The 20,533-nt window shown below is 48.4% G+C and overlaps 1 protein-coding gene across 1 annotated transcript; it reads right to left on the bottom strand.

Moving 5' to 3' along the window:
• Window positions 1-265: 265 nt before the first annotated feature.
• Window positions 266-6,102, bottom strand: MAPK15 (mitogen-activated protein kinase 15). The gene is made up of 14 exons (XM_063080053.1): window positions 6,034-6,102; window positions 4,683-4,781; window positions 4,438-4,467; window positions 4,218-4,308; window positions 3,573-3,703; window positions 3,324-3,487; window positions 3,015-3,154; window positions 2,183-2,240; window positions 1,574-1,711; window positions 1,337-1,442; window positions 1,005-1,220; window positions 764-853; window positions 558-686; window positions 266-448 (listed from the first exon to the last, which is right to left on the bottom strand). Exons 1-14 carry the CDS (start codon window positions 6,100-6,102, stop codon window positions 266-268), a joined length of 1,644 nt encoding a protein of 547 aa, XP_062936123.1.
• Window positions 6,103-20,533: the final 14,431 nt, after the last annotated feature.

Raw genomic sequence — 20,533 nt, 5'->3', positions numbered from 1 at the left:
GATGCAGGACAGTGGGCAGGCTGAGGCAGACAAGCCTTTATTGGGGGAAGTCATGGGGCTGGGGTGGGAACCTCATCTGCACCCAAGAGGCCCAGACAAGTCTTCTGGAGCATGAACGTGGCCAGGCACAGGGCAGGAGGGCTGAGGCACGCTGGGGTCTGGGGAAGAGACAACGGGGCTGGGGACTGAGGAGGAGCAGCGAGTTGAGGGGCAGGGGCTGGAATTGGGGCGAAGCTGGGCTGAAGGGGGGTAGGGTGGCTCATGCTCAGGGTCCTGGGAGCAGGGGCAGGTGGCCCAGTGCCGAGTGGCAGATGGTACCATAGGCTTGGGAGTAGCCCCCCAGTGCAGCCCTGGTGGCCCCCAGGGCCCCCTGCGAGACTGAGGTGCTGAACATCCTCCGGCCTGGCCGGGGCTTGGGCTGGGCGTCCCGGGGAAGCTGGGCAGGAGCCTGCATACAGGTGGGGGCAGTGTGAGGGGCACAGGGGTCAGAGGGGGAGGGGGAGGGGGATGGGAAGGACAGGAAGGGAGGGAGAGGCCCAGACTGGGGCCGGGCTCACCCGTCGTGCTCCGGCAGCCTTCACCCCACTGTCCCGGTTACGGCCACCGCGGATCAGGGCCTGGTGGGCCACCTGGGCATCCACCTGTGAGGTCAAGGAGGGCACCGCCCCTCTCCCGGTTGGGTGTACCTGGGAAGGGGAGCATCACAAGGTCACTGAAAGATACAGTGGAGGGTTTCTCCTGCGCCCACCCAGCCACGACTTACCCATGAGCGTGCCAGGGGGAACTCCACCGTCGCCCCAGGGGGCCTTTCCCGCCTCCCTGGGGGCAGAGGTTGGAGCGGGGAGGCAGAGTTCTGCCCAGGAATGTTCTTGGCTGCACTGGGGGCTTCTGTGGGGTGGGAAGATCAACCCCAAGGTTAGGAGCCTGGTGACGGGCATGGCTGATGGTCCCACACAGGAGGGGCCCTGGGCCCTGCTCCATGTGGGTGGCAGCAAAGATCACACACCATGCTCAGAGTCCTGCTCTGGGTCGTGTCCAGGGCCACGCTGAGGCCTTGGTCCGGGGTTCCACGCAGGTGTCCCCGAGGGGAGCTGGGGGACAGCTCTGGTTTTGAGTGGGTGCACCCGGGGCTGAAAGGCTCTGGGCTCTGTCCCCTGGGGGGCGCCCTCCAGGCCCTCCTCTCTTGGGACGCGGCTGGTGGCCCTGCGCTCCAGGATCATCTGCAGGAGGGGTGCGAGGGGCGCTCAGAGGTGCAGGCTGTGGGGGATCGTCGAGGTGGGAGGAAGCATCGAGGGTGCACGTGGATGGGGAATGATGGAGGTCACGTCCGGAGCACCTGGTAGAGGAGGCTGCGATACTCGGGTGCAGAGAGCTGGACTCCTTCATGCACCGGGAGCCGCACATCTGCCTCCCGCGTCCACTCGCGGTCGGGGCCGTGGAACCTGCCATGAGCCACAGAGGCGAGTGCGGGAGAGGTGGTACCCGGGCTGCAGTCAAGGGAGCCCTTAGTGCTCTTACCCCGCCCCAGCACTTTGGGGCGCGCCCTCCTGGGTCTGCCCTCTGCCCACCCCACCTCCGCACGTAGGGGTGCTGCAGTGCCTGTGCCGCGCTAAGCCGCTTGTCCGGGGCAAACACCAGGAGTCGCCTGAGGAGGTCCAGGGCCTCTGGGGGAGTGTCTGGTGGCAGGAGGGCGTCCAGCGTCTGCTTTGGCCTGTGGGTAGCCCGTGTCATCTCCCCTCCAGGGCCCCGACCCACGGACATCTCCCCAGATCCAAGCCTGTGGCCTGGGGCTTGGCTGCCAACCTTGCCCCACTTTCCTGTCTCTATGGCTGACCTGCAGGTCAGCCTGGGAGAGTCAGGAGACCCCTGCTTCGCCTCCTGGTCCCCTCCTCTCCACCACCGCACCCCCCAGCTTCTCCGGACCTCCCTCCAACTAACCCAGGCCCCTGGGTGCTCTCCCGCAGCCTCCTAATGCTCCTCCCCCTCCCAGCAGAGCTGGGCTGGCTCTGGGGTCTCCTTGTTTTTAGGGTGACCAACAGTTGCTAGGTTTGGAACCACCATCAGGAGAGCAGTGGGGTCTGCACTGGCAGAAACTGGCCCCAGCAAGGTTGCAGGAAGGTGGCCCCATTCACTCCTCCCCACAGGCCACCCCGACCCCGCAGCACAAAGCGCCCTCACTCACTGGGACCCCAGGCGATGCAGAATGGAGGCGCTGTAGCCTGAGCCGAGGGCCAGTAGGTCTGGGGTGGGCAGAAGGTGGTGTGAGCAGGCAGATCCGGGCGGTGGGGCGGCTCAGCGGCCTGGGTCAGCCATCTCTCCTGGCCCCATGGAGTGCAGCTTCTCTGCGGGGCTTTCCCTGTCTGGCTGGGCTCAAACCCTCGATAGCTGGCCCGCACCCCACGTGTGCACAGAGCACCCACAGAGGCACCCCCCTCAACACGTGGGCACCTCACACTGGATGCTGGTGCCTCCCACTCCATGGACGAAGCCCGTGCTGCTCCACCCAGGACAGCAGAGACGTGGGGTAAGAACAGGGTACCCCACTCAGTCCTGTGAATGTCCCCCTCTTGTCCCCAGAGAACAGTGACCCCCACGGCCCCGCCCCATTGCTCCTCCCCCACCTCTTCCCTTAGCACCCCACCTGCCACCCAAGTCTACACACACCCCAGCCCCCAGCACGGGGACAGTCCTCACCCCACCCCCTGCATCCCTCGGCGGGGCTGGGGACCTGGTCCTGACCCAGATGGCTTCTTTGTGGTCACTGCCTGGCCCTCAGGACCCGGGGCCAGGTCTGGCCTCCCTTGCAGTCTGCACAGTCCTCCCCGTGCCACCGGCAGCTCCTCTGGGGCTCTCCATCAGCAGGGCCTGCCCTTTCTGGTCATCCTGGGGCTCCTGCTACTCCCTCCCTGTCCTGGTCCCTCCTCCCCATGCAGTGCTGTCCTGTTCTCTGACCCCCATGTCCTGGTGCCCAGTGGACAAGCTGCTGAGATTGCGACCCCAGCACACACGCTCACCCTCCTCGGATGGCAGAGGGATGGTCTCCAGGATCAGCTCCAGCTGGTGAAGTGTGGACGTGCCCGGGAACAGGGGCCTCCCTCGCAGCATCTCCCCCAGGATACAGCCCAGACTCCACATGTCCACCCTGGGGGTGTACCTGGGGTGGGAAAGGGGGTGGGCACGGGGCATGGGGGAGGGAGAAGTGAGGACACAGGTGGGACCAAGGCAGTCCCAGGGTACAGGAGGTCCTGGGAGCCCCAGCTGGGCAGGAGGGAGGGCCAAGGGGGCCTGCAGGGAGAAGGGGGCTTGGGGCACCTCACTCTCACCAGCGCGAGGACAGTAGCACCTCTGGAGCTCGGTACCAGCGTGTGGCCACGTACTCTGTCAGTGCCTGGCCCTCAGGTCCCTCAGGGAGGTTGCTCAGGGAGCGGGCCAGGCCAAAGTCGCAGAGCTTCACCAAGCAGCTGGCATCCAGGAGAACATTGGACGGCTGGAGAGAGGAGGGGGCTGAGGGCCGACGGGGCCAGGGGGTGCACATCGGGGCTAGGGGCTGGGAGCTGTGCAGACGGACGCACCTTCTGGTCCCGATGGATGACGTGCCCTGAGTGGATGAACTTGGTGGCCTGCAGGAGCTGGTAGAAGATGTAGCGCTTGTGGACATCCTGCAGCAGTCCACCCTTTCGGATGACAGCGTTGAGGTCAGTGTCTGGGGACAGGCATGTGCCTCAGTTTAGGCGGGGGGGGGTGGCAGCAGCAAGGAAGGATGTGCAGTTCACTCTAGGAGGCTGAGGGGGAGCCTAGGGAGAGTGGGCAGGTCAGTCCCACTGTGAACCCGTCCATGGCCCATAGTGCCCAGGTCCTGCCGGCCACCCTTAGAACCATGTCCTGGCTCTCACACCGCCTAGCCACCCCACAGCCTTTTCAGTCCTGCTCACTGTCAGTACAGCAATAAAGCTTGTGGAATTATTTTAATACTTTATTTCATGTTGCCTTTGTTTTATAAAATGGGTAGAAAAAGGAAAAGGCTGCAGACTGTGGACAGAGCTAGTGGGTCAAGGTGGTCAGCACCAGGCTCTGGGGGCTGACACCTGCCAGCTCTTTGTCCTTGGGTACAGGGTACAAGGTACAGGGTACAAGGTGCAGGGACCGGGCAGCAGAGGGGAGACACAGAGGGAGGCAGGACAGAGGTGGGGCTGGGGGCTGATCGAGGCCTCACTCACCCATAGACTCAAACACCAGGTAAATGTCCTTGTCATTCTCTGCCCGGATCACATCAAGGAGGCGGATGATGTTGGGATGGTCCCCAAACTCCTGGGGAGAGTTGGTTGCTGTTGGAAGGCCAGGGGCTGTGCTCTGGAGGCAGAGGGGCCTGGCTTCCCCCCGTCTGGAAAGACCTGTACCTGGGGAAGGGAATCAGGCGAGATGACCTGGGCCACTAACCTGGAGGAGCATGATTTCCCGGAACGTTCTCTGGAAGAGACAGAAACACAGGCATGGGGGCCAACAGAGCAAGAAGCAAGCCTACATCCTGGAAGGCTCCAAACACCCACTGGACCACGGATCACAGAGGGGACAGTGTTCCAAGAGACACCAGGAAACCCGCTGTGATTGGGCTTGGGATCTACACCTGAGCCTCCAGGCACCAAGGCAGGGGGGTCCCTCCTGCCCTCATCCCACTCACTTACCTGGGCATCCGTCTTATCCCTGAAGGCATCAAAGATTTTCTTGATGGCCACGACCTCACCAGTCCTCCGATCCACTGCCTTCCACACAATGCCGTAGGCCTGGGGAGGAGCACGGGCAGCCTGCTGAGGACAGGGCCAGCTCCTGCCCAGCTGTCCCCTGACCATCCAGATTGCACCCTGAAGACAAGAGGCTACTCCTTCCCACTCTGGGTCCTGGGAGGGGACAGGAGTGTGGTGAGGTCTGGAGCTCTGGACCCCATAATTGCAGGCTGCCCAGGACTCTGGCACCTTCCAGAGCGGGCGATGAGAAGCAAGGGGAGATGGAGGCAAGGGAGGAGGTGAGAGCTGGTGAGGTCTCTGGAGGAGATGAGGTCACAGAGAACTTCTGGGCGGGAACTGAGGGTGGTCTTTCACCCTTCCAGCCACCTAAGTATTCTCAATCCCTCTTTCTCACACACCCCATCCAGCCTGCCAGCAAACCCCATGGACTCTGCCTTCAGAATTCATCCAGAATTCAACCAGTTCCCACCGTCTCTGCTGCCTCCACCCGGGTCTGAGCCTCCAACATCTCCTGCTGGATTGCCACACTAACCTCTTAACTAATCTCCCTCTGCCACTCCCGCCCACCCCCACAGCTGATCCTTAACTGCACGGGCAAGGTGAGCCTGGTAAATGGTACCGACAGCTGCTACAGATCCCAGTGTCAATAACAGTAGAAGCCAAAGTCCTCAAAGTTATCCAAAGCCCCTCAGTCAGGCCCCTCATCGCTTGTTTAGCAGGGTCTCCCCACCCCCCACCCCTGTCTTACTCCCCAGTCACACATAAGTCTGCCCTCTCTCCAGTAACCAAGCAGGCCCTTGCCTCAGGGCCTTTGCACGTGCTGTTTGCACTCTGGACGCTCTTCCTCCCCCTCCCCTCCACGCACTCCAACACACCCGCACAATCACACCTCCACATACACAGCCCCACATGCTCACGCCTCTCCACGCCTACCCCATATACCCGCTCTGGTCCTTCCTGGGCCTCCCCATGCGCTCCTGAGACAGGGCTGATGCCGGGATCCGCCCCTCCTGCCCTTCGGCGACCTAAGCCGGACTGACGCTCCCGGGAGCGTCCTGTGGGCATAGGGAGAAGCGACCCAGAAGCAGGGGACGGTGGGCGACCGGGACGCCAGGATCGCTCCGCCTGAGACCGCTGGAGGCCCTGGCTGCCACCTGCTTCCCGGAGCCAGGCCCCTGGGTGGAGGCACTGCCAGGATCGTGTTACCCCATGAGGAAACTGAGGCACAGAGGGGTGCGGTGGCCTGCGCAAGGCCTGTTCCGCAGAGCTGCGGCGCCCCTCGGTAGCTCACCCCCTTCCCGAGCCTCCGCTTGAGCAGGTATCTGCGGGCGACGTGGCAGTCCACCTCGGCGGCGCACATGGTGGCCGGCGGGCGCCCTCGCAGGGTCGGCGTGGAGCCCCGCGGGGCTGGCGCTGTTGAGTCCGTCGCCCTGGGAACCGACGGCGGCCCGCGCCTGCGTCTGGGCGGGTGGGCGGGTCGGAACCAAGCCCCGCCCACCGGGCCGCGCGGCCCCGCCCCTCGCCCTCCAGCCCCCGAGCAGGCTTCGGTCACCGCCCTCGGCTCCGGTGAGGTGCGCTCGGCGTCGAGGCGGGGCTCGCAGACGCGCCGCTCGTCCGGAGCCGTTTGCGGGCAGGGGCCGCGCGCGGTCGCCGCAGCATCCAGCCCAGCGCGAGCGGGCGCCGAGTGGGCAGGTCCCGGCGCGGCGAGGGGACTGAGCGCCGGACGCCGGGGAGGCCGGGGGCGGGCGCCCGACGGAGAGCAGCGCCTCGGCGGGAAAGAGCGGGGTCAGGGGCCGCGGGGCGGGGCGGCGCGGGGCAGGAAGTGGGAGCGGCCCCGGACACCGGCGGAAAGCTGGGGAGGGCACGGCTGGGCACGGGAGCCCCGCGTGGAGGAGCGCGGGCGCGGGGACCGAGAGCGACGGCGCCGGCGGGGCAGGGGTGGGTTCCGGCTGCAGTGGAGCCCCTGGATTTACTGTGAGGAAGAGGAATCCGCGTTGACGGCCACGTTCACGGCTCTGGAAGGACGGGGCGGAGACGGGGAAGGCGGTGGCTAGAGCAGGTTTAGCGAAGAGACTCAGGAATTGGGACATCTTAGAGACATGACTTTGGAGGGACGAGGTGACAGACACTGGGGGTGCTGGTGCAGGTGTCACTTAAAGTAGCAGCCAGGCAAGATCACCAGGGGGCGAGGGTGGGTACAGAGCAGGGCCCGGCAGAGTCCTGGGGCCCCGCCCCGTTCTGAGCCCGCTTCCCAGACTGCCTGGGGACCAGCATGTAAGAATTCTGTGCATCTTCGACAAGGTGATTTTCATTCCTTTGCATATACACCCAGCAGTGGGATTGCTGGATCGTATGGCAGTTCTATCTGTAGTTGTTTGAGGAACTTCCATGCCGTTTTCCCTAATGACCGCACCAATTTACAGTCCCACCAACAGTGCAGGAGGGTTCCGTTTTCTCCACATCCTTGCTAGCATTTGTTATTCTTTTTGATAATAGCCAGTCTAACTGGGGTGACATGATATCTCAGTGTGGTTTTGATTTGCATTTCCCTGATGCTTAGCGATGTGGAGCACTTTTTCATGTGTCTGTTGGTCATTTGTATATCTTCCATGAGAAATGTCTGTTCAGATCCTTTGCCGATTTCTTAATTGGGTTACTTGTTTTTTTACTGTGAAGTTGTTTGAGTTCTTTGTATATTCTGGATATTAATCCCTTGTCAAATGCATAGTTTGCAAATGTTTTCTCCCATTCTGTAGGTTGTCCTTACACTCTGTTAAATGTTTCTTTTGCTGTGCAGAAGCTTTAGTTTGATATAATCCCATTTGTTCACTTTTTCTTTTGTTGCCTGTGCTTTGGGGGTCATATTCATAAAGTCTTTGCCCATACCTATATCTTAAAGTGTTTTCCCTGCTTTCTTTTATGAGTTTTATAATTTCAGGTCTTATATTTAAGTCTTTAATCCATTTTGAGTTGATTTTGGTATATGGTGAGAGATACTGGTCGTTTCGTTTTTCTACATATGTATGTCCAGTTTTCCCAGCACCATTTATTGAAGAGGCAGTCTTTTCCCCAATGTATGTTCTTGTTGTCTTTATTAAAGATCAGTTGGCTGTAAGTATTTGGGTTGGTTTCTGAGTTCTCTATTCTGTTCCATTGGTCTGAGTGTCTGTTTTTATACCAGTACCATGCTGGTTTGATTACTATAGCTTTGTAGTATAGTTTGAAGTCAGGGAGTGTTATGCCTCCAGCTTTATTATTATTATTGTTAATTTTTTTCTGCTCAGGATTGCTTTGGCTATTTGGGGGTCTTTTGTTGTTCCATATGAATGTCAGGATTGTTTTTTCTGTTTCCGTGAAGAATGTCATTGGTATTTTGACAGGGATTGCACTGAACCTGGAGATCACTTTGGGTAGTATGGACATTTTCACAACGTTAATTCTTCCAATCCATGAGCATGGGATGTTTTGCCATCTTTTTGTGTCCTCCAATTTCTTTCAGCAGTGATTTGTAGTTGTTGTTGTAGAGATCTTTCGTCTCCTTGGCTAAATTGATTGCTAGGTATTTCATTTTTTTGGTGACTATTTTAAATGGGCTTGCTTTCTTAATTTCTTACCTGCACTTCCATGTTTATTTATTTACAATAAATAAATTACAATAGCCAAGAGCTGGAATCAACCTAAATATCCATCGACAGATGACTGGGTAAGGAAAATGTGGTATATATACTCAATGGAATGCTACTCTGCCATAAAAAAGAATGAAAATTCTGCTATTTGCAGCAACTTAGATGAACTTAGAGAAAACTATGTTAAGCGAAGTAAGCCAGGCACCGAAAGAGAAACACCACATATCCTTACTCATATGTGGGAGCTAAAATAAAGAAAGAAGTAAGTAAGAAAGAATGAATGAATGAATTACAATAATACATTAAACTAAAAAAAAAAACAAAAACAGAACTGTGGTTATCAGAGGTGGGAAAGGGGGAGAAGGGTTGGCGAGAAACTAGTTAAGGGTCACAGAGATTCATTACACTTTGTGAACGTGAGTGTACTAATACTGATTTGATCACCACATTTTGTACACGTGTATTGATATTCAATTCTGTACCCCACCAATATGTATAATCAATTACCTTTCAATAAAAAAACTGTCAAAATAAATAAACTCAAAAGAAAAAAACAAAAATTAAATTAAAAATTTGGAAATCTGTGGCAGATAATTTTGTTAAATACAGTAAAAATGAATTACTAGAAAAAATTTAAAACCATAGACATGCAAAACAAAGCCCCAACTTTTTTTTTATTAGATCCAACAGTTATAAAACTACCATGTGCTACAGGCATGTGAGTTTCTGAATTCTTCCTCTCCATTTCTGAGTTTACGTCACTGTAGATCTGTACCAAGCAGTATGTGGGAGGGTGCTGGAGACTGAGGGGCATGGATGGAGTAGGACACAGGACAGGCAGCTGCGCTGGCTAGTGGCCATGTGAGACAGCGTCTGAAGGGAGTGGGGTGGGGATGAGACTCTGAGGTGCCGCGTGTGTCTGCTAGAATGGCTGACATCAAGGGAACTGACCACAGCAAGTGCTGCAGAGGATCCGGAGGGACCAGGATGCTCCTGCACTGTCGATGGGACTACAGAAAGCTACACTCACTTTGGAAAACAATTTGGCAGTTTCATAAAATACTGAACATAATTATCACCCAGCCGTTCTACTCTGAGGAACTTAAGAGAAATGAAAACACAGATCCACCCAAAGAAGCGCACACTAGTGTTCATAGCAGCCTTATGTGTAATGGCCCACGTCTGTTTATCCATTCCCCTGCTTCAAAGGTTGGAAGCAACATTTGGGCTGTTTCCAGTTTGGGTTAATACACATAAAGCTGTTATGATTCCATCTATGCAGTATTCTAGAAAATGCCAACTATGGATCACTGGCGAGGTGGGGTGGAGGGACAGATGGATTGCAAATGGTAGGAGAAAACTTTGGAGGTGCTGAAAAGCTCAGTTGCAGTGATGACTTCAGGGTTTTATACTTGTGTTGGTACTGTTCATATCATACACTTTAAATACATGAAGCTTTTTGTACTCCAATTATACCTCAATATAAAGTTGGAGGGGTGGGGAATACATGCATGAAAAAGAAGGAAGGAGAGACTTCTGGTCATGATGGAGTAGCTGGAACTGTACATGCCCGCCTTCAATTACAGCTAGAAAACTGGACAAAATATGTGAAGTGGCTATCTATAAACCCTGGACAACCAGCAGTGTGGGGCTGTGATTCCTGAGAAAACAAACAAAAAACCCCAATAGTCCTCTTGATTCTGTAGCTGAGCACTAAGTCAGGGAGAAGTGGAAATTTCTACGAGGCCCGGCAAAGAACAACTCAAGGTGTGTGGGGGATGGGGAGCTGTCATGTGGACAATTCCCAGAAATCACATAAGGAGGGCAGATCTAAGTGCCAAGGCGGAGAGACTCCGTGGAAGACCAGAAAGTTCAGGAGAAACCGCAGACAGGTCACACCTTAGTGATACGATTAAATTAGCTCCAGATTAAAGGCCACTCTACACCCATCATGAGTGTTGAAGACAAGCCTTGATACAAAAATAGCTTAACTGACTAGAAGAACAAACTTCCACAATCTTGAAAGGGAAACAACAACACAGGAACGCTTGGCCTGAAATTCACAATACACAGCAATTACAAACATGGGCAAAGGGACCTGGGTAGACATTTCTCCAGAGAAGATACACAAGTGGCCACCACCACATGAAAAGATGCGTGGCATCATCAGTCATCAGGGAAATGGAGACCAAGACAAGTGAGATACCACCTCACACTCACTAGAACGGATGTGATTTAAAAAATGAAAAAAGTCGTGGCAAGGATGCAGAGAAAGCAGAACCCTGTGCATCGCTGGTGGGGATGGGGCAGCCGCTGTGGAAAATAGTCTGGCCACTCCTCAAAAAGTTAAACACAGAATTGCCATGTGATCCAGCAATTCCACTTCAAGGTTTATACCCAAGAGAATCGAAAACAAATTAAACAGATACTCATGCATTAGTGTTCACAGCAGCACCATTCTCGGAAGCTAAAATGTGGAAACAACCCAAATGTCCAGCAACCGATGAATGCACTGTATTAGGGTTCTCCAGAGAAACAGACCTACAGGATATATACAGGTGTGTAAGAGTGGGTTTATTATGGAAATTCGCTCATGTTATTACAGAGGCCAAGAAGTTCCACGATATACCATCTGCAAGCTGGAGACTCAGGAAAGCCCGTGGTGTAATTCAGTTTGAGTAAGGCCTGAGAACCAGGGTAACTGGTGGTATAACTCAGTCCAAGCTGGAAGGCCTGAAAAACAGGGGTAGCAGGGTGAGTGCAGGGCTGGTGTTAGTCCCCGAGTTTGAAGGCCTGAAAAAACCTGGAGTCCTGATGTCCCAGGGCAGGAGGAGATGGGTGTCCCGGCTCCCGGAGAGGCAGCGAACCTGCCTTTCCTCCACCGTATCAGTCCATGGGGCCCCCAGTGCATTGGATGACGCCCGACCGTATTGGTGAAGGCAGATCTTCTTTACTTACTTTGCAAGTTCAAATGCCACACTCAGAAATCATGTTATGTCATCTATCTGGGTATCCCTTAACCCAGTCAAGTTAACCGTCACAGGATAAACACAATGCGCTACATCAACGCAACGGAGTGGTATTCAGCCATAGGAAGGAATGAAGTATGGGTCCATCTATAGTGTGGATGAAGCTTGCCAACCTAAGCAACAGACAGAGAGGCTCTCTAAAAGAAAACGATGTTTATTTGGGTATAGAGTGTTGCAATGGGAATACATGTGCCATAGCAAACTATGTGTAGATTCAGGGAGGTAAAGGAAGGCAAAGGTTTTTAAAGAAAAAGTGATGGAGGATGATGTAATTGGGGATAATTATCCTTTGCTACAAGGATCAATAACAAGGTTAGACGGGCAGCAGATGGTCACATGTCCTCACAGAAGTATTTATTTATTTGGTATAAGGTTGCAATAGACTTTGTGTAAAGGTGAGGTGTTTACAGAGTCTTTTGTGATGGTTCTTGTCATCAGAAATTTATGCATAAAAACCTCTTTGTGGCCTTCCCTGGCTCTATTTGTCACAGATTTTTAACATTTATTTTTAACATGTACTTTGATTCTGGAAACTTTTACATTTTCCTCATTTGATCAGTATCTTTTTCCAAAAGTATTGCTGATCAGTCATCCTCTAGTTAGGTTTCCATGTCCACTGATGCCACAGGGATGTGTCCTGGGATGCTGGTCTGGTTCCACACTGGAGAGAGTGTCAAGCTGGGAGTCAGTGTCAAGACATTTTCGCCACACTTGAGCAACAGGGGAGGCTTGAAGAGACTGGCTCTCAGGCTGTGTCCCCAAAGTCCACTGTCAAGTTCAACTTTGTTCTGTAGGCACGCTATCATCTCAAAGTGCTGGGCCAGCATTATTCCTTTAGGAGTTGTACTTCTCCAAAAATTTAACAAGTAACAGATAGAAAGTTTAAAGTAAAAATACAAAGTAAAATTAATAGTAATATGACTATTCTAGGTTGTAAAATGGTTTTCATTCATAAACCTAGGCTTCAAGACAACAAATTGAATAAACCAAATGACCACTATACTGCCAAGTGAAAAAGGTGGACATGAGGAGGGAGAGTTTCACTATGATACGGAGTCTTGTTCCAATATCTTGGGAAAAGCTGTCTACAGCATGAAACCATTAACTTCTCATCCTTGTTTGCAGTTTGAATTTCTCTGGTTATGGCGTCAGGTGGTTTGGTAAACTTTTTGTGTGGACATCAGGCACAAGATTTGTCCCTTAAAAATCATATAGTTTCATCATATAGGGCTCCAAGAACAGAGAAGTTCCCATTTTTAGCAATTCTATGGAAGAAGGTTGGATTGCAGAAACTTAGAAGATTTTAGGACCTAGTGTAGTCTACAGGTAGATGATAAAAACTCAATTACAATGCACAGGCTACAGTCTAATAACAGGTTTATTATCGTTTTTTCTTATAAAAGCATAAGTTTTTTCTCTACATTGATCTCATAGGAATCTCAGATTTAAAAACCTCTTGAGGTTAGGAAGCCAAACCAAGGCAGACCAGATTTCACCTAGGGTCTCCAGGTTCCTGGGCTGCCAGAAAGTGACCATTTTTGCTCACTCATTGTAAGACTAGAAACCCTTGAAATTAAGCATTTTATACACATTCTCAAATATGATAGTCCAGTGAAAGCTTTGGTAATACAACTAATGTTTTCAATTGTATCCTGTAACAAAGACAGAACAAATTTCTATTAAACTTGTTTAAGTAACCATATTGCCAAAAAAAAGAGAGAATATTGATGAATAGTTTTTGAATTTGGGGAAAATCAAGTAGGGAGAAAAAGCAAATATTTCCATCTTGTTCCCAAAGGCTTACTTTACCAAGTTGTTGTAAAGTATAGATAGCTTGACTTCTGGTCAAGATGGCATAACAAACAGTCCCCAGTGTCATTCTTTCCCACAAATCAACCAATTTACAACTATAAAAAAGCAGTGACAGCCAAGCTGTGGCCACTGGAGCTCAGGGGGAGAGGAGGAGAGACCTACAGAGTTCATGAAGACGGGAGAAGCCACGATGAGAGAAAGAAAAAACTGCTCCAACCATTTCAAATCCCGGCTGTCTCCAAGCTGGACCTGCTGAGTGCAGGAGCCGGCAAAAGCTTCTGCTGTTCCCTTCGGATGAAGTTGCTTGGAGGCAGCGGGGGAGAAGAGGGCCTTGGTGGCCCCCAGGCCAGCAAGACCACTGACAAGTTTCCTGTGGACCCACATAGGAGCAAGGAGCCACAACAACGGAAAAAAAGGAGCCACTCAGAGGCCGATGAGTCATTGAAAGGGACCAGAGCACAGCCCGTCCTATGGGAAGTGTTTGCAGCACAGGTGGTGGGGGAGATGAGCCCACGAGGGGAACACTGGGGCACAGCAAGGACAGCTGATCTACCCTCCAATCAGCTCAGGACCACCCCGAGGAGACTGGTCAGGAATATAGAATTGCAGGGTGTGCAGTTTGATGAAAAGACTCAGGCTCAGACCAGAGTTTCTACACAACCCAGGTGCACTGGATCTCACTAGACTCGGAAGTACCTACAAAGTCAACCATTAAGAGCTGAGCTGCACAAAAAGTCTTCCCTAGGGAATCAGCAGCAAAGCAGCAATTTAGCTCAACCACACAGCTCAAGTGCTGGTCCCCACAGGAAGTTCCCCCATTTTTGAAGTAAGCAAAGGACAAAAATTAGTTCCAGTGCAGAGTTTAAGTGGTGGGAACAGCAAATAATCCAACACAGAACTGAAAGAAAACACAAAATACCAACAAAGTTTGGCAGTAACTAGTAAAGGCCTCATGTCACCAAAGAACACCTATAACATCTAGAAGGACCAGAAGTCCCCTGGGCTACCAAGCCAGAAAGGGGGGAGGGCTCGTGGCCTCAGCCATGCCCCCAACACCTGCAACCAGTCCTGAAGGTGGGGGCCGAGGGTCTTGGCCACACACCCCTGACACGTGCAACCAGCCCAGCAATGACCACCGAGCTCCCGCAGGAAGCACACCAGACTCTCCTGAGCTGGGGCGGTGGGGGACTGAGGGCCTCAGCCATGGCCCCCGACACACACAACCAGCCCAGTGATGACCACCGAGCTCCCGCAGGAAGCACACCAGACTCTCCTGAGCTGGGGCAGTGGGAGGCCAAGGGCCTTGGCCATGCTCCCCCTGACACATGCAACCAGCCTAGCGATGACCACTGAGCTGCAGCAAGAAGGGCCCCAGGTTCCTGAGCTGGGGTGGTGGGGGGCAAGGGCTTCTGCCACACCCTTCTGACATCTGCACCCAGCTCAGCAATGACCCAACCACCGCTGGAAGCCCCCTGGTCTCCCCTGCGGGAACGAGGGGGGTCCACAGGCCTCAACCCCGCCCCTCCTCCTTCCTCCTTCTTCCATCCCATTTCCTCCCCCTTTCCCCCTCCACCTCCCTCCCAACTGCACTGCAACAACATCCTAGAATGTAAATAATATGAAGCATGATTTGGTTTAAAAAAAAAAAAGTATAGATAGCTTAGGAGAGAAAATTTTGTTAAATCTGAAAAACAAAACATTTAAGTAAGAACCAAAAATGTTTCAAATAAAAGTCATAAAAACATTGTCTTCTTCAGTTATTCAATCTCTTGTAGTTAAACTTTATTCTGCTTGGTCTCGATTAGCAGTTTCATGAACCCATCATTTTCTTCATTAACATTCTGGAAAATTTTATTTAGTTTGTTGATCTTAAAGTCATTAGAAACCTGTAAACCCAGGATTTTATGTATGTTGACAATTTTGAAGATTTTTTTTTATTTTATCAACAAATTTAAAACTAGCTTCTTTATTAAAGATTTACTTCAGTCATGTGAACTAACACATTTGAACTAACTATTACATATTTTAGCAAAGTTTATGAGTGCTCTCTTATTTAAGCCAATCTGAATAGAATTCCTTAAGGATTTTCTGGCCAACTATGTCAGATTTTATCATGTAGACACAACATGCAACATAATACATGTACATATGCATAAATATACCAAACATATAAACATACACCAACAAAGATCTTATAGCTTTCATTTTAGAATTTTAGTCATGAGACAGTAAAACGATGTAAATATAAACTCATTTATAAAACACAGTAGGGTACAAATTATATTTCTGACAAAATGGGACCTGTTCACATGGCTAAACTTTATTGCCCCTATAGGTAATCTAATGAAGGCTGTGGACCAAAATTTTGGGTAAAGCAGTTTGTTATTTAAAAAAACAAACAAAAACCCTCTTTTACCTTTTTCTTTTTCAGTTTTAAATGAGTATAGGGTTAAATTTTCAAATGTTTGCATTTTAGCTAGGACTGGCTCAATTATATAAGAAAAAAATCTCCACTTGCCTTTGAAATAGTAACAAATTTATCTTTTGTCAGTCTGATTTCCTTGACTAGTCAATGAGGGCAGCAAAGCATTTTTTTGTGTGTGTGTGTGTGATGGCAGCAAAGCATTTTTAAAAAGAATTTGCAGAATTTCGAAAAAAAAAAAAATTTTTTTTTTCTATCCCAAATGGCAGACAAAGCAATTTTTATGTTGAACAGAAATACCTTATATTATTGCTCTGAGCTCAAGATTTTGACATGGTTGATCTGAGAGACTAAGTTTTATAAACATTTATCTAGTTCTTTTCTCTTCGATTATCAATCCTTCAATTAGCTGTTTTATCACCCTAAGCAATTGTTTGTCAGGAAAACCTAAATTTACATTTCCAAAAGGTTTCTAGGTTGTTGGTTGCCACAGAGTGGCTGTAATTTGTAAAGACATTAATTTGAAGATTTTTTGAAGACTAATTTAAGACTTCTTCCCTTTCTTTATATCTTAGCTGGAATGCCATAAACAGTGAGCTTATTTCAACACCAGCAGAATAGTCTGCAGGTTCAAAGTAGGCAAGGGAAAAAAATTTAGAAAGCTCTATATGTTAATGCTATAATTGCAATCTCTTAATTTGGTGCTAAGAAAAAGAACAAGCCTGGCGAGTCCGAATGTTCCCCACAATGGCCATCGATTTTAAAACATGCATATGAGGAAAAATCCAGCCAGCTGGAGTCCCAGAAAGCCATTGAGAATACCATCTGTTTCTTATTAATCTCTTGAAAGCAAAGAAAATCCTATAAATCCTGTCAGAGAATGTCAGAAGTTTGGATCAGTGCTTTAGATGGTGGAAACTGCTCCAATGGCTTTTTTTTTTTTTTTTCTTCCTTAAAGATGACCGGTAAGGGGATCTTAAACCTTGACTTGTTGTTGTCAGCACCACACTCTCCCATAAGAGCTAACCGGCCATCCCTATATAGGGATCTGAACCCGTGGCCTTGGTGTCATCAGCACCACACTCTCCCGAGTGAGCCATGGGCCAGCCCTCTAATGGCTTTTAATTAGCCATCCTGCACCCACCATTTAGAATGTTTATTTTCGCTCTCAGAAGATTTCCAGAAGCAAGCCAGGGAAAAGAGCCAAATTGTTTACAGACACAAGTAACCAAAACAAAATAAGACCAAGAATAAAAGTGTTCACAAAAAGTTTAAACCAGGCATGCAAATCAAACAAAATATTAAAATACGTGTGCAGAACCAAGAGTAAAGTCACCAGTAAAGACATGCCTCACAGAGGGAACATAAATTCTGTAGAAACCAGAGTATTCAAACAAGAAAGGTTGTCTTTGTACCAGAAAGGACTTCCTAGAAAAGACAAAAATTATTTTATCTTTCTTGGAGGGATGCAAGATCCTTTATTAAGGTGGCTTTATTACCAAATCAGATCTCAAGTAAAATGAACACCTTCTACCAAAAAGAGGAAGGCTTGTGCTGAGAGAAGACTCACCTGGGCAAAAAGGTGGGCCATGAAAGTTGAAATCTCAAAGGGCTCAAGTGAGTTCTGCACATTCATTCCAAGATTTGCCAATTTGTTCTGATGGGGATTTTGTGTTTCTGTCCCACTTCTTTTTTTTTTTTTTTAAAAGGTGACCGGTAAGGGGATCTTAACCCTTGACTTGGTGTTGTGAGCACCACGCTCAGCCAGTGGGCGAACCGGCCATCCGTATATGGGATCCGAACCCGGGGCCTTGGTGTTCTCAGCACCACACTCTCCCGAGTGAGCCACGGGCCGGCCCTTCTGTCCCACTTCTGACACCATTTATGTCAACCTAAATGACAAACTGAGAGAGGCTCTCTAAAAGAAAATGATGTTCATTTGGGAATAGGGTGTTGCCATGGGAATACATGTGCCATAGTAAACTATGTGGGTCTTCAGGGAGCTAAAGGAAGACAACCGTTTTTTAAAGAAAATGAGGGAGGATTACATAATTGTTTGGGGATAACTGTCCTTGCATATAGGATCAGTAACAAAGGGCACCAGTCCAATGTTGGACAGTCAGTTGCTGGTCAGATGTCCTTGCAGAGTATTAATTTATGTATTTAGTATAAGGTTGTGAGGGCATTTGTGAAAAGTTGTGGTTTCTATAGACTCTTTTGTGATTGTTCTTGTTATCAGACATTTATGCATGGAAACCCTCCCTTCATCTCCTTCCCTGGCTCTATCTGTCAGGATTTTTAACACACGTGACTCCATTTTGATTGTGACAACTTTCAGAAGCTCAAAAACATGTTAAGCAAAAAAATCCAGCTACAAAATGTCCCATATTGGATGACTCCATATATATAAAATATCCAGAATAGGCAGGGACATAAACCAGATTAGTGGTTTATAGGGGCTGGGGGGAGAAAAAGTGGGTTGTGACTGTTTAATGGGTACAAGGTTCCTTTCTGACATGATAAAAATGTTTTGGAATCAGATAGAGGTGATGGTCACACAAAATTGTGAATGTACCAAATGCCACTGAGTTGCACACTTTAAAATGGCTAATTTTATGTTATGTGAATTTTACCTTAATAAAAAAAGGTTACTAGGCTTGTGAAGAAGCTGGAAAACATGGCTTATAACCAGGAGGAAAATCAGTTGATAGAAACAGACCTATATATGACAGAGATGATGGCGCTAGTAATGACTTTAAAAGCAGCTATTATAAATATGCTGATGGATTTTTTTTTAAAAGCACAAATAAAATGAAGTGAGACAGGTAATTTATTAAAAGAACCAAGTGGAATTACTACAGCTTAAAAATAAAATATTTGAAATGGAAAGGTCATTGGATGAATTTAGCAGAAGAGATGATGATTGGTGAACTCGCAGACATAGCAATAGAAACTATCCAAACTGAAACACACAGAAGAAAAAATATTCAAAGGGCCAGCCCGTGGCTCACTTGGGAGAGTGTGGTGCTGATAACACCAAGGCCACAGGTTCAGATCCCTATATAGGGATGGCCTGTTGGCTCACTGGGTGAGTGTGGTGCTGACAACACCAAGTCAAGTGTTAAGATCCCCTTTCTGGTCATCTTTTTTTTTTTAAAAAAAAAGGAAGAAAAAAAATACCCAAAACTTGTGGGAAAGTATCAACAAAAGGGGAGTGGTGCAGAAAGTATATTTGAAAAAGTAATGACTGACATTTTTGCAAACATGAAAAAAAAAAAAAGAAAATACAGTCACAGGTCCAGGAATTTAAATGAAGCCCAGGTAAGATAAACACAAAGGAAGCCATAGCAGTACAAAATAACTGAATTGCTGAAAAAACGTGATATAGAAAAAAAATTAAAAGCAACCAAAGGAACTTACAGAGGAACAAAAATAAGCATATAACTTCAGAGTTCTTATTAGAAAAGAAATGTCCAGCCAGAAGTCAAAGCAACAAAATCATTAAAAAAAAAAAAAAAAAAAAAAAAACTCTGCTGATCTAGAAGTTATATAAAAGAAAAAAATTCTGCTGATCTGGAGTTATACATTCAGAGAAAATATTATTCAAAAATGGAGGAAAAGAAAGACTTTCAGACAAATCTGAGAGTATCAACAGCAGACGTACACTACAAAAATATTAAAGAAAATTTTTTAGATAAAAAACAACTCTAGATGAAACTTTGGATTGATGCAGATAAATTAAGTGACCTGAAGATGATAAATAGTAGCTGAATTTATTAAATTTCATTAAAATATAGGTAACTGTTCAGTCGATTAGAGCTCAGTGTGGGGGCCGGCCTGTGGCTCACTCGGGAGAGTGCGGTGCTGATAACACCAAGGCCACGGGTTCGGATCCCATATAGGGATGGCCGGTTTGCTCACTGGGAGAGCGTGGTGCTGACAACACCAAATCAAGGGTTAAGATCCCCTTACCAGTCATCTTTAAAAAAAAAAAAAAGAGCTCAGTGTTACAACACCAAGGTCAAGGGTTTGGACCCTGTACTGGCCAGCCCCTAAAACCAAAACAAACACACAAAGCAAAACAAAAAAGATAGTAGACTGTTTAAAGTAAAAGTAATACAACTCATTGTGGGGACTATGACTTGTGGAAGTAAAATGTGTGATACAAGCGGTGCAAAGCACGAAGGGGGAAAATGGAAATAGACAAGGTTGTACACAACTGTACATGTTTTGAGGTCCTTACATGATGAATCAAATATTATGATATTACTTGACAGATTGTGATAAGTTAAAGAAACAAACCTTTATCTTAAATAAAACAAAAAAAAGTAAACATACACATAGATATAGCTAATAAGCCCTAGTCTAGACAAAATACAATATGAAAAATTACTCAGTCTGACCGGTGGGCTCAGTTGGTTAGAGCACAGTCTTATAACACCAGGGTCTTGGGTTTGGATCCCTGTACTGGCCAGATTCCCCCTGCCCCCAAAATAAATAAAGAAAAATTACTCACTTAGTCAGAGAGAGCAGAAAAAGAGGGAAAAGGAACTAGAAACAGATGGGACAAATAGAAAACAAGATGGTCGACTTAAACCTAATCATATCAATAATTACATTAACATACATGATCTACATACTCCATTTAAAAGTCAGAGATTGTACGGCTTTATTTTTTAAAAAGTAAAATTCAAGAATATGCTTTATTATACAAATTATACATATACAAAGTAAATACATATATTAATTATATGCTAAAAATATACAATAATACAAGAAAATGCATTTTATTTATAAAGACATAGTTAAAATTAAATGGATGGAAAAAAGATATACCATGCAAATACTAATCATAAGAATGCTTTATTTTTTTTTTTTTTTTTTTTTTTTTTTTTTTAAAAG

Source organism: Cynocephalus volans, chromosome 15, assembly GCF_027409185.1.
Source record: "Cynocephalus volans isolate mCynVol1 chromosome 15, mCynVol1.pri, whole genome shotgun sequence".
NCBI classification, from domain to species: domain Eukaryota; kingdom Metazoa; phylum Chordata; class Mammalia; order Dermoptera; family Cynocephalidae; genus Cynocephalus; species Cynocephalus volans.
Note: the sequence above shows the minus strand (reverse complement) of the source record. Positions and strands in the feature narration are given on the sequence as shown.

What these genes read in the sequence shown, in the direction of transcription:
- MAPK15 (XM_063080053.1), bottom strand. Translation starts at nt 6,102, where the DNA reads ATGTGCGCCGCCGAGGTGGACTGCCACGTCGCCCGCAGATACCTGCTC. An exon ending in GGGAAATCATGCTCCTCCAG is followed by an intron (nt 4,309 to 4,437) that starts GTTAGTGGCCCA and finishes AACTCTCCCCAG; the next exon opens with GAGTTTGGGGACCATCCCAA. An exon ending in AGCAGGACTCTGAGCATGGT is followed by an intron (nt 854 to 1,004) that starts GTGTGATCTTTG and finishes ATTCCTGGGCAG; the next exon opens with AACTCTGCCTCCCCGCTCCA.